This window comes from Gobio gobio (genome assembly GCF_949357685.1).
Source record: "Gobio gobio genome assembly, chromosome: 4".
NCBI lineage: Eukaryota > Metazoa > Chordata > Actinopteri > Cypriniformes > Gobionidae > Gobio > Gobio gobio.
Window position 1 is genome coordinate 33,798,779 of NC_137100.1, and position 12,198 is coordinate 33,810,976.

The following is a 12,198-nucleotide window of genomic DNA, read 5'->3' on the forward strand; positions in this document are numbered from 1 at the left end:
AAACAGAGAAAATATCATCTTTTGTGATTCACAGGAAACACTTTACAATAAGGTTACATTTGTTAACTTTAGTTAACTACATCAGGCAGCATTATGTAACAATGTAACAACTAACAAAGCATTTATACATCTTTGTTAATGTTAATTACACCATTTACTAATATATAATAAAAAATTGCATCTGTTTATATTTAATGGTACTGAGCTAACATGAACTAACAAAGGACAGCTGAATCTTTATTAACAAAATGTAATACTGTAACAAATGAAATTCTTGCCATATGTTAGTTAATGCATGAACTAATGTTAATAGAACTTTAATGTAAAGTGTTACCAAGGACTTTTTTTATATATAAATTTTCATTTTTGAGTGAATCATCCAAAATAATTTTTAGTGAACCATCCAGTAATATCAAATAATGTTTGATACTATATTATTGTTGGTTAAAATACCCTAAAACAAAATATTTGAGGTATATAAGCTAGAAAGAAGAGTCAGCAGAAGATCATGAGACGCTTAAAATCGATTGATCTGTTTCTCTTTACTTGAAGATTTAATGTGACCCATGAAGGGCAGAAGTTTGAAGAGGAGAGACAGGTGCAGTTTAAATACTCGCCTGCTCTCAGATCTGTCTATTACTCTCAGCAATGCATAGAATTCGCAAGGCAGACGCACAGAAGACAGGTACAAACAGTTGAGGAGGACAGAGATCATGCTAAGTGCATGTCTATAAAGTGAATCTGTTCATCTTTGAAGTGAACGCTAAGTGTAAATTTGTCCATGTCAGCACGGAGGAAGATTGAATGTGTGCTGCTTTAAAATAACTTATGCAGGCTGTTGTGTAGTGCTTGTTCATATCGATTCAACCAACGGTATAGGCCTATGACACAATCATAGCTAATCCATGGAATAAACAGGCTTTTGAACATCGAAAAAAACTGTCAAAGACAAATTAGATGTTCAAACAAACAAATACATATTAATCTTGCTAATTACACCGCATTGTGGAATATTTGACTCTTAGTTGATCATAGCCATCAGCGGTCTGATATATCCTAATATTTGCCGTCTTCTATGGCAACGCAGAGTGTCAGATCATTCAAGAACTTCCACGCTACTCGTGTCAAACCATGGACTCATTAAGTATTAAAGTCTGCATGAAACAGATGATGCAATCAACTTTTCTTCCCTATTGTGGCGAATATCCTAGTGAAACAGCTTCTCGAACAAGAAAAAATGTAGGGCTGGACTTTGTCCAATTATTTAAAAAATAAGATAATGATGTTCATGGATTTCTAATAAACATTCACAGCAAATAAAATTGTCAAATTTGCAAATAAAACAAAGATTATTGGACTGGAAAATGCACTTCAGTATACTTTTCAAGGTTAATTTCATGAGTTACTTGCTATTTTTTTGCAATAAAACAAAAACTAAAAAAAAACATTTTATGTCATGGTGACTCTGTAATATTGTTGTAGCGTTCTTGTTGTTAGCCCGATTATTTTGTACACTAATATTTTTTGCAGCAAGATCATTTTATATAAAACATATATTTATTTGGTAAAATTACACAGGTTAGCCCATCTGTTATTCTTTGGAGGAATGCAAACAGTAAATCAGCAGTTATAAATCATGCATTTGGCTTTCTCGTCATGATCTCGGATGTCACTGCATCGTTAGTGTGAATAATCTATAAATACATAACTCGCACATACTGTTTGAGATTGGTGTGTTTCACACAGATCTATTTTGATGCAGGGGCCCCTTTGCCAAGATGTTACAGAACAACAGGAAGATGAAGGGAAGGGACAGATGCAGGGAAGAGCAGTTCAGCATAGGACACAATCACACGTAAAGTATGAGAAGCGGGCCAGCTAGGTTAGCCAAGGGTGACCACATTGGCCACATGTGAGAGGGGTATAAACTGAGCCTGACCGAGAGGTGCTGAGTGATACCGTGACAAATGTAACTGGAGATTATGAATGTACGGATGACACCAGTCACAAAACATGGGTCAGGCAATAAATATCTTCACCAAGTATAAGTGACTATCATCTCCCAGGCCATTACCCTTATATTCTGGACTTAATTCTTTGATCATGTTTTATGATTGGGAAAGTTTTTTTAGGTCCTCCTATTAAATTGCATTCACACTGAATCAAAGTTCAGTGCCTGCTAATAATAATAATAATAATAATAATAATAATAATAATAATAATTTTTTGGATAATAATGTTTTTTTTTTTTTTTTTCCTGCTCATTACATACTCTGAAGACCAATTTATATAGTGGCCAAAAGTGATACCCATCCTGGGAAAATTGAAATCTTTATTAAAATATTATTAAGTAAATGTATTAAAGATTTCGTAGGCATAGTTGCATTGGAGTCAAATGTTTTATTTGTGAGAATGGTTTTTATTTGAGAGAGAATGCAGTGAAACATTATTTTTGACCAAATTATGAACATGCAAAAACAAGAGCGAACCATCAAAATATTAATAACTGATTTGTAGTCAATGTAAGCTTTTTCCTGTGAGCTTTTTGCTTTTTCTATTTTTTTGCGTAGTAAAATAAAACCTGTAGCTGTAGTTTTAAATAATCTTGTCTGTTAAATACCTTCCCCAAGTTAAGTGTTTTGTTCTACCCTAATAAGTAAAATATTCTCCTCATATTTTGATGGTTTGATCAAATTAAAAACAAATATCCCCTCTGGACATCACTTTTGGCCTCTATATACTGTATAAGGCCTTCTAAGTAGATATAGTATTTTATTATTATATTATATTAATTATATTATATTTAGTTTTTAATATATAATTTTTAAAATAGCATTGATTTGGAGATGAGAGCGTTGAGTCCTCTGTCGACCATTAGGTGGCAGACTAAGTCTCTGCAATGCGCAATTCATTTTTTTTTTAAAATCCTGAATTGGTTGAATTTTTCATTGTAAGAGCTTGGTGTCACTGTTGAGCTATTTTAACAGCTTGTATCTCCCTCTTAGCTCGTTGATTTCAAGCGCCACAAATACAAGTTCTGATAGCCTGCTAATATATATTTTAAAAAGACATAGGCTATAAATATAAACGTAAGAAAACTGTCTAATGTGTTATTAAGGAAAAATAATAATTGCAAATCAAGTTAATTGTAACAGGTATAAATGGGCATTTGTTTTATATTGTCATACTTGTGGCCCATTTGATATATAATAGCTACATTTCACATTTCGAGGTTGTGTAATTTTCATCAGAGAGTGTTTGTATTTTTTTCTTTTTTTACATTAGGCACATTAACAGTTATCCTTTAGTTTGCGCTACATTCAAGGCTCTTGTTTCAGTGTATTTGTTGCAGCTAATAATGGAATCAAGTAGTAGACCTAGCATTATACTCTCATTTTAATTTCCTGAATCGTGTACTTTACAGAATGATGAACACAAACAGTAAATTAAGCGAAACAATTAACACTTTTAATTGATGCTATATTGTCGCTGTCACAAACCGCGAGTCGTTTGAAAACAAGAGCGCGCATGTTTAATAGGTAGCCTATAGCAGCCGTTTATAGTTTATTTGCTTGTTTATTAATTAGTTAGTTTGCTTGAGTATTATTTACCATTATCTAGTTTATTGTCTAAGAATTAAAATAACCTGAACATCGGGTTTCTTGGAGGTGTCACGCTATTTAAGATTTTAATTCAATGCTTGGTTTTCCTTTGGAGAATGTATCGTAGAGGAAATGTGACTTGTTTTATTTTATTAGTAGCTCTATTAGCCTATCATCAACGTTGTTGCTGTTCTTAGTATCATAATCAACTAAAATCAAAGTTTGGTTGTAGTAGGCTACTCATAGTGTCTCTTTATTTTTTATATATTTAACAAATAATTTTGTTTTCTTACGTGTGCTTCCCCACAGATATTATGAGTGTCGAGTCCGACAACACTAATTCAATTCAATTCAATTCAATTCAGTTCTTTGTGAAAAACAAACGAACTCACTTTTATGAGTGTTGAAACAGTAGAAGCCTAAACTGGACACGTGCGTACGCGATATTATCGTGTTTGTATGAATTATGGCTGCTGTTTGAAAGGAAACTACCCACAACTGTAAACAGCATCCTCTTTTTAGAGGGTCAGCCTACTCTTTTATGTATTTGTAATGTTTAACGAATAATTTTCCTGTCATTTTATAGCCAGGCAGAATTAACCACACAGTCAGGTGAAAATAAAGCTATTTTATTGTCAAAGCATTCAACATGATTAGATAAACTATCAAATAGTAAATTTCAGCAAAAGGAAGAAACACTGAATCTATTCCTCACAGACACAAAATATTACACTTTGTATTCAAACAAAACAAGTATTTACACTGTTTCGAATAGACTGCATCTTATACCAATAACTATAATTTACATGCACTCTTAAATACACTTCAACATCATGTTCCCAATGTTCAATATCCTTATGCATATAGACAATAACTCTCAATGAAATGATCTGCATCTTAATTCATTTATATATACATTATACATTAAATATAATATATACAAAATTCAAAGTACACTTACATTATTATTGTCCCTTTTTTCAAATAATAAGTGCTTCATATAATAAATAGATTTTAGGTTTTTAAGTCAAAATGCATCGTCATACACAAAAACATGACATTTGGAGAAATCAAACCATTTAAACAGTAATGTCTTTTGAAAATGAGAGCTAACGTGTTGGCATTACTCCTCCAGATTAACCATATTCCATTTTGATTAAAAAATGCAAGGAAAAAAGAAAGAAAGGAGGAAAGAAAGAAAGAAAAATCCTCAAAAGTTCAGTTGTGAGAGGTCATGTGCCGGGAAAGGTGGTGCCGCTCCCTGAAAGACTCATTGCAGATTGGACACTTTAACTTTTCTTCTCTCCTTCTTTTAATAAGAGGTTCCATGGCATACTCCTTTTTGTGGTGCGAGCGCATGTGGTAGACCAGGTCAGAGGTCATGCGGAAGGAGGCATTGCATTTGGCACACCAGTTCTGGGCAGGCAGACAAAGGGACGTGAATGAAGGCGGCAGGAGTGTAAGAGCAGAGGGCATTTGCAGCTGGATGGGGCCTGAGGTCTTGGGCCAGAAGGCTGTGGTGTACAGGAAAGGGTTCTGTTTTGCAATGCCACCCGGCACGGGGCAGTTGCTGCCTAGTTCGGAGCCTTGGAGCTTTGCGGCGAGGTGGTCCGCCTGGTATAGTCTACTGGAAGAGACAGTGTCGCCCACCGTGGGATGGCAGTCTACCGCCGGCAGAAGCTTGGGTGCCATGACAAGAGGTGATATCTGCGAGAAGGTGCGAGACGGCTGGCTAAAGGCACTCTTTCTCTCCGAGCCTCCACCACCCTGCTGGGGCACCGAAGTGAAAGCGCTGCCAATTGACGAGGTCTCCATTCGTGACTGTGGGGGCTGAGTCTCGCTGAGAACCTGTCTGATGTTCAGGTGCTTATCAGCTGGGTTGCTGCTGGGCCGGCCAGCCTCCTTGTTCTCTAAGTTGGAGCTGGAGTTTTTGCTGTTGTGCTTCAAGCCCTGAGGTGACTTCTTGACCTCTGTAAAGGCGCTCCTCTTGGTTTCCGTCGATTCAGAGGGAGAAAAAGCCCGCCTGCTCTCGTCCAGACCGTACGCTCCACGGTACTGCTGAGCCGAGTTGGCCAACTCCTCTTTGGACTTGGGAGGCTGAGATAATCCACTGTTCCTGCTGTCCTCCATGTCAGAGAACTTGCGCTTTCCAGAGCTCTCACTCAGGATTTCTGCCTCTTTGTCGCTCGGCGGACTGGTTCTGTTATTCTCCAAATCCCTGGCCAGATTATGGAAGTCTGTGGATGGCTTTCCATCCTGTGGATTGGAGAAGCCATCAGATCGGCCCAGTTTGGGACTGGACCTGGCAGGAGGTAGACTAGCCTGGTCACTGGCATCCTTGGCCTCTTCCTCTGGGCTGGCCATGCCTTGTAGTCTCTTAGTGCAGCGGAATCTCAGATGAGCCAAAAAGGGAAATTCGAACTGGAAACGCTGGCTGCAGTCTGGGCACAAAAAGGGTGACGTTCCTGCAACACATAATTGGTGGGAGGAGAAGAGAAAAAGAAAAGAGACATTTTAGAAAAAGTGTCCTCAAACAGGTACAGAATGATATGAATTTTGTAATGCATTATTTTATAAACGCATAAGAAATGTCAAATTTTATTTTACTTTTTTGTATGTGTATATATATATATATATATATATATATATATATATATATAAATATAAATATAAATGATTGACATGTAGGCCTACGCCTCTTTTTTTTTTTTTTTTTTTTTACTTTCATAAATCTACTAATAATTCAAACACAGCAAACTATATTTTTGCAAACTTCTATTTTTGACCAAAATATAGCACATATTGATCTTCAAAGTGTACCTTTACTTTTCTCTTGATTTCCGCCTGATCTCAGGAGCAGCAGCTCAATGAGATCCTTGCCATACCACACCAGCAGCTCTTCGTCTTTCTCTATTCTCCTCAGTGACCTGTATAATAGTTGGCCGTTCTTCACATAGGCCTCTAGGTTCTGTTCATCTCTGTCTCTCGCCGACTGGACCAGCCTGAGCCACATCAGGCCTTCTGAGGAGCTGTTGGCAGCGGACGTGTCCACCTGTGTGCGGTACCAGTAAAGCGGTTAGAACATCGGACCAATGTTCAAATAGCCTATAAGTAATTAATTGCAACACTAGCCTACCACAATTTTGTAAAAGCGAAATAAATATTGTAGTAGCAAAAGTTAGCCAATTATTAGGCCTATATGGCATACATAAACTGACATTTTAAACACTCGACTTATTGTAATTTAAATAATGTCTATACCCTGAAGATGTAAGGCGCCGTTCGTTTGTCTGTGGACTTCAGAGCGATAAATGCGATGCTGTCATACAGGGAAGTGTGACTCAGAACACATGGACCAAAAATGGCATTTTCCGGAATGTCACAGGTTGTGTAGACGCTGGTAAATATATCCGTTAAACACTGCTGCATCGCTTTCGCGTCGCCATCCCAGGCCAGTCTCTGCGAACTGGATTCCTCCATCATTTGCTGTAAGACAAAAATGTCAGTGAATTAATGTGAATAAATAGAACAGTCGCTATTTGTATTAGCCTATATAAGGTGTGTCAATTGTTTTAATTTCCCCCATTTCTGATTTGGAGTGCCAAGTGAATCTCCTGCACAAACCATTTAAAAACAAAACCTTCCAACATGCAGTCTAACTTTAGCTACGTATATGCCCGTCTTCTTTCTTTCTTTCTTTCTTTCTTTCTTTCTTTCTTTCTTTCTTTCTTTCTTTCTTTCTTTCTTTCTTTCTTTCTTTCTTTCTTTCTTTCTTTCTTTCTTAAAGCTAATATTCGACTGATAAATAAATATAAATTTAGCAACTGTAGGCTGTGTCTGAAATAAAGCTTAAATATGTTTTGTTTACATGATGTAATATATTGTATGTTATTTAATCTTTAATCTATTTTATAGAATTTAAACATGTAGAATTAAAGGAGTTTTAAATAAATTCTGTAAAAGAAGACAGAAAATAGGCTATAAGTTTCCAAGAAAGGGGGGAAGATGAATATTTCTTACAATGCATTAATTCAATTTAAACGCATGCCTGTGACCGTATTAGCCTACATTAATAACTCTCAATGCATATTTTCAGATTTTTCTTCCACTTGTCTAAAATATTTTACATGGCTTTGACGAGGAAAATCTGGCCTTATGAGACCGGTCGGTCTATTTCCAATCGGGGACCATATCGAATGGATTCAGTAGCACTGTCAAAGTCACTGATTTCATGTCTGCTAACCTTTAGCTCCTTTCTACAAGAAGAAACGTATGTCTCCTTATTTCCATAATCCATCACTTTCCTTTTGCGACTTATATTAAGGCAGCACGCAGAGTTAATTATTTTTTCTTTTCTAAACCCTTAATGCACATTTATAAAAGAGGTGAATCTCTCGTAGGACAGTACATTACGCATGAGCTTACTCTTGTAACTTGCTAAACACAAGAGGGTTTTTTTTAATCAAATATTCCATATTAGCCTATAGATATTCCATTTCCATATTGTTAGTGTTTTTTTAAAAAGTTTGTTGTAATTATAATTTAATTTCCCATGATTCCTCAGCTTTTTGATTAGATTAAAAAGATTTTTAAAAAATTGGGTGAATGGAAAAAGAGTGAGGGGAAATGTTACTGCAGTTGTAAAGCTGAAGGTAAAACTGATCTACTGTGAGCACAGTACAAAATGTATTAAATATTGCAACTATTTTTCAGACACGTTTATTAAAAACATTTTAAATTTACAAACTACGTTTACAGATTTTCAGCTGAGAGATGAAAGGTGTTGTTATAACAAACCGGTTTCTTTTTATTTTACTTCGCATTTATAGCGCAAATAAAGCGACACTGGTGTGCATGTACAAAAATAGTCTGAAAACGTTATAGAAAATATATATATATAGGCCTATTTATATTTCTGCAAAGCATTTATAATGAAGATGCTATTTAAAACGGGCACGTCCGGCTCTCGGTTGTAGCTATTATCAGGACACAAATGCTAAAAGTTCCCTTCATCCATAAAAAGCCTTAGTCTGAATTTTGCCCTTCCTTTCACGATTCTCTCCTTTTGTAGGCTAGCTGTGAGGTCGCACTCTCACTCCTGAGAATCACACAAAGGATCCAATGAATATGCATTTCAACTAAATACTATAATAGACCCACGAATATATGCGCATTTCTAAAATAGAGGAGACGAACCCATTGACCTCCTGTTTCAGGCTGAAATTTATTGCGCTTTTAATCTACGGTCTTGTTGTTATTCCAACTTTATGACTTCATGATGTGTAACCAGTTTCCCTGATTCAATGACTTTCGTCTACCATCTGCAAGCGTTCGGTTGCGACTGCGAGGATGCTGTTCGGGCGCTGCATAGCCCCCACGTAGCTATCTCCGCTTATTTTTATTGCAAAATTGTCATTACTCACCATGGTTCTAGGGTAAAATAATCCACAAGGTTTTGAAATTGCCGTCAATATATCTTCAAATAGGCTATTCGGCGTGTCCAGTGAAGTCCGTGCAGTCAGTACATTTCCCCGTCTGTTGAAAGTGACAGTGTTGCCGACCGTCTTATGATTCTCGAGCGCAGAGAGGCGTGCAGATGGGGCCGATAGACTGACTGAGTGGCACCCACATACACACTTTTTGTTTGCTGCACATAATCTGCCCAATGAGGCGTGACACGCTTCGTCTCCTCCCTTTAACTCTTCGGTCGCCGACAGTTAGTAGATGCTGAATGCTTATGCTGAAACGTTGTCAAGTGCACTGTTGTCACTAAAACAGATGCAGAATATTTTATCATTTAGGCTATAGTTGTATTTTCATACAAATAACACTCGCATATTTTTGTAAAATGCATTTTAATGTTGGAATAATATTCAATAGACAATGCTTATTATGCTTTTTTTAAATGCACATTGTGAAATGTTGTTAAATTTATGGTCAGAAAATTGGAGTTGTTGATGTTGCAGACCTTTCCTGTAAACATACAGTGGCGATGTTATACATTGATTTTCGCGGGATAGCATTTTGATGATTGTAATTTAGCCTACAGTTCATAACTGTATAACTGTGCTGTTAATATATCATGTGGGCTATCTTTCTGTGACTGTTACATGTGCTGATAATAACACAAAGGAAGGTCACATGATGACTTCTACTGTGGCCAATAATAACAAAGACAGAGCCCAGTAGGCTATTACCCACACAAACACCATCAGGGTACAATAAAGCAGTAAACATTAACTGAACAATACACAACACGATAAACGCTTCAACTACAGTAACTTTAAAATAAAATCCAAGTTTCAAGCACTTTCCATAAATTAGCTATAAGACGTTTCACTTAAAAAAAACCCCACAGTTTTAACATAATTATAGGCTACTGTACAAATATGCATTGCATTAATAAAATAGTATCTCCACATTTTATAAAGCAAAAATAAATAAAAAATAATTACAGTAACAGTACTGTAATGTTGTCCTATAAAACATTTTTTAAAACATGCATTGTCTTTTAAAACATAAGTTAACTAACCGATTAACACACTTTATGTAGCATGTTTCTGTTAAAATAGCCTACTTTTCAAGAATGTTGGGGGAAAATATTTCGCTTGCTCCTCTTTACAGTCCTGCTGATTTCACGAACGTGCCAATAACAAAATGGCCAGCAAAAGTTTCTCCGTGTAACTCTTGAGTTGCTGTTTACTGAGTCTCTTTGTCACAAAGCTTCCTTAATATCAGGGACGACTGCTGTCTTCGCTTGGACATGCAACATGTCGCCACTTGCAACCAGTTATAAATTATGTCGTTGTATTATAATTATTATCACTTTTTTTGTGTGTGATGGTTCGCCTACTGACATTTAGCAAATTACTCGAATGATAGGCTACTTATCGACATCTGTGGCGCTCTTACGCTTTGTGACTGCCTGGGATATGAGCGCGGAGGCTTGTCGCGTGCACACCTGCTGTGGCGCTCCATCACAAGGAGAGCAGCGCGAGGGCTCCGCGTGCTCAACCTGACCTCAGCACGGCTGGATTCTGATGTCTGTATTAACATCTGTGGGAGACAGCAGTGAGTATTCAGCCAGCCAAGTCCACACACTAGAGTTTCTGTCTACATATTGAGCCTGTATGCTACACATCCGATGTTTTTCAACCGATGTGGCGAAATGGTGTAAACATTAATCAGTCTGAAGATTTGATAAGCTCAACCAATCAATAGATTTTCTATGGGGTCTGCTGGGGTAGGTTCATAGAAACACGATCGCCTTATGTCATTGGATAGCGTCCAGCTCAATACCTTCATTGAGATAATTAATAAATTGTCACATGAGACAGATTTAAAACACCTCCTGCTGACTTATTCATCTTTCTTGTGGGTTGTACCATTAGCATATCTTTTATCAGAAGATAAATGCTGTATAGCTGCCATATAAAGACCGTTTTGGAAGTCTTTGCAAAATCAATTAAAATGGTAAAGAACCACCAAAGTGCAATTAATAATGATAAATATGCCTAAATAAAATCTTGACAGAATCAAGAAAAAAAAAAATATATATTTGCAAATGCATAGCCTTTACTCAAAGATCCGTAAGAACAAAAGTGATTGCTTCAAGCTTTTTCTTCAGCACAAGTGGGTGATTGTGGTTACCAGTGCAAAAGTAAAATCATAATACCACGTTTTTCAAAAAGAAAGAAACTGAAATAAATGTAGTGCGGGAAAAAAACGAACCGTTTCTGCATCCTGCATTTATAGTCTACTTGTTGAGGACATAATTGACAATCATCTTTTTTTGTTGCAGAAGGCGTTAAAGACAACAATGTGTAAAACGTACTTAAAATCAGCATTGCTCACCTCAAGTACTCAGGATCCCCCTCCCAGAATGTTTTAGATGTGTTTAATTAAAACACTTGATTCAACTCTTCAGCTTGTTCTGGGTCCAGAAGGCTGGAGTTGAAAAACTCATTCACAACTTTCACAACTGAGGGATTTTCTAAACATAATTTTGTCCTTTACACTGATAAAGAGAGGACTAAACTGAAATAAAATGTTCTTGTAACACCATTCTCTCCCAATTTAGAGATCTTCATGGCAAATTACAAAAGAATAACTCAAATATCAACAGTGCATTACGTGTAACTAATTCAGATTGATATGGTAAATTATTTTTTGCTTTTCATAAAGTGCAGTTTTTCTTGTTAAATGTCTTTTTCCATTTATTTATTCCACATAGACCCCCCCCCCCCCCCAACCCCCCTCTTTACCACAGATAAAATATTTAGTGCAATTTACATTATACATTTCAAATGATTGGACTTGTCCCACCCTGTGCACTTTTTTTATATGCTGAGGCCTTTGACATAAAAGATTTACACATTCTTAACCTTAAATCTCTTCTTGTTCCAAACACTTGTCCAGCCAAGCATGATGAGGACTTTTTTCCCATAGATTGTTCTGAAAGCTTGCTCAATCAGTAGCCATCTGCTTAGCTCATGCAGGTTCATGGTGGCTGGCAGAGGCTGTTCGGTAGACAGAATTAATCTCCCCTTCTCCTCCTTTATTGTCCTAAAACATATAGCTCGTGTTAATAGCATTG

The 12,198-nt window shown here is 36.6% G+C and overlaps 1 protein-coding gene across 1 annotated transcript; it reads right to left on the bottom strand.

Annotated features, from left to right (window-relative positions):
* Positions 1-4,211: 4,211 nt before the first annotated feature.
* Positions 4,212-9,208, bottom strand: prdm8b (PR domain containing 8b). The gene is made up of 4 exons (XM_079814011.1): positions 9,026-9,208; positions 6,864-7,088; positions 6,423-6,654; positions 4,212-6,067 (listed from the first exon to the last, which is right to left on the bottom strand). The coding sequence occupies exons 1-4, from the start codon at positions 9,026-9,028 to the stop codon at positions 4,821-4,823; spliced, it is 1,707 nt and encodes a 568-aa protein (XP_079670137.1). The 5' UTR covers positions 9,029-9,208; the 3' UTR covers positions 4,212-4,820.
* Positions 9,209-12,198: the final 2,990 nt, after the last annotated feature.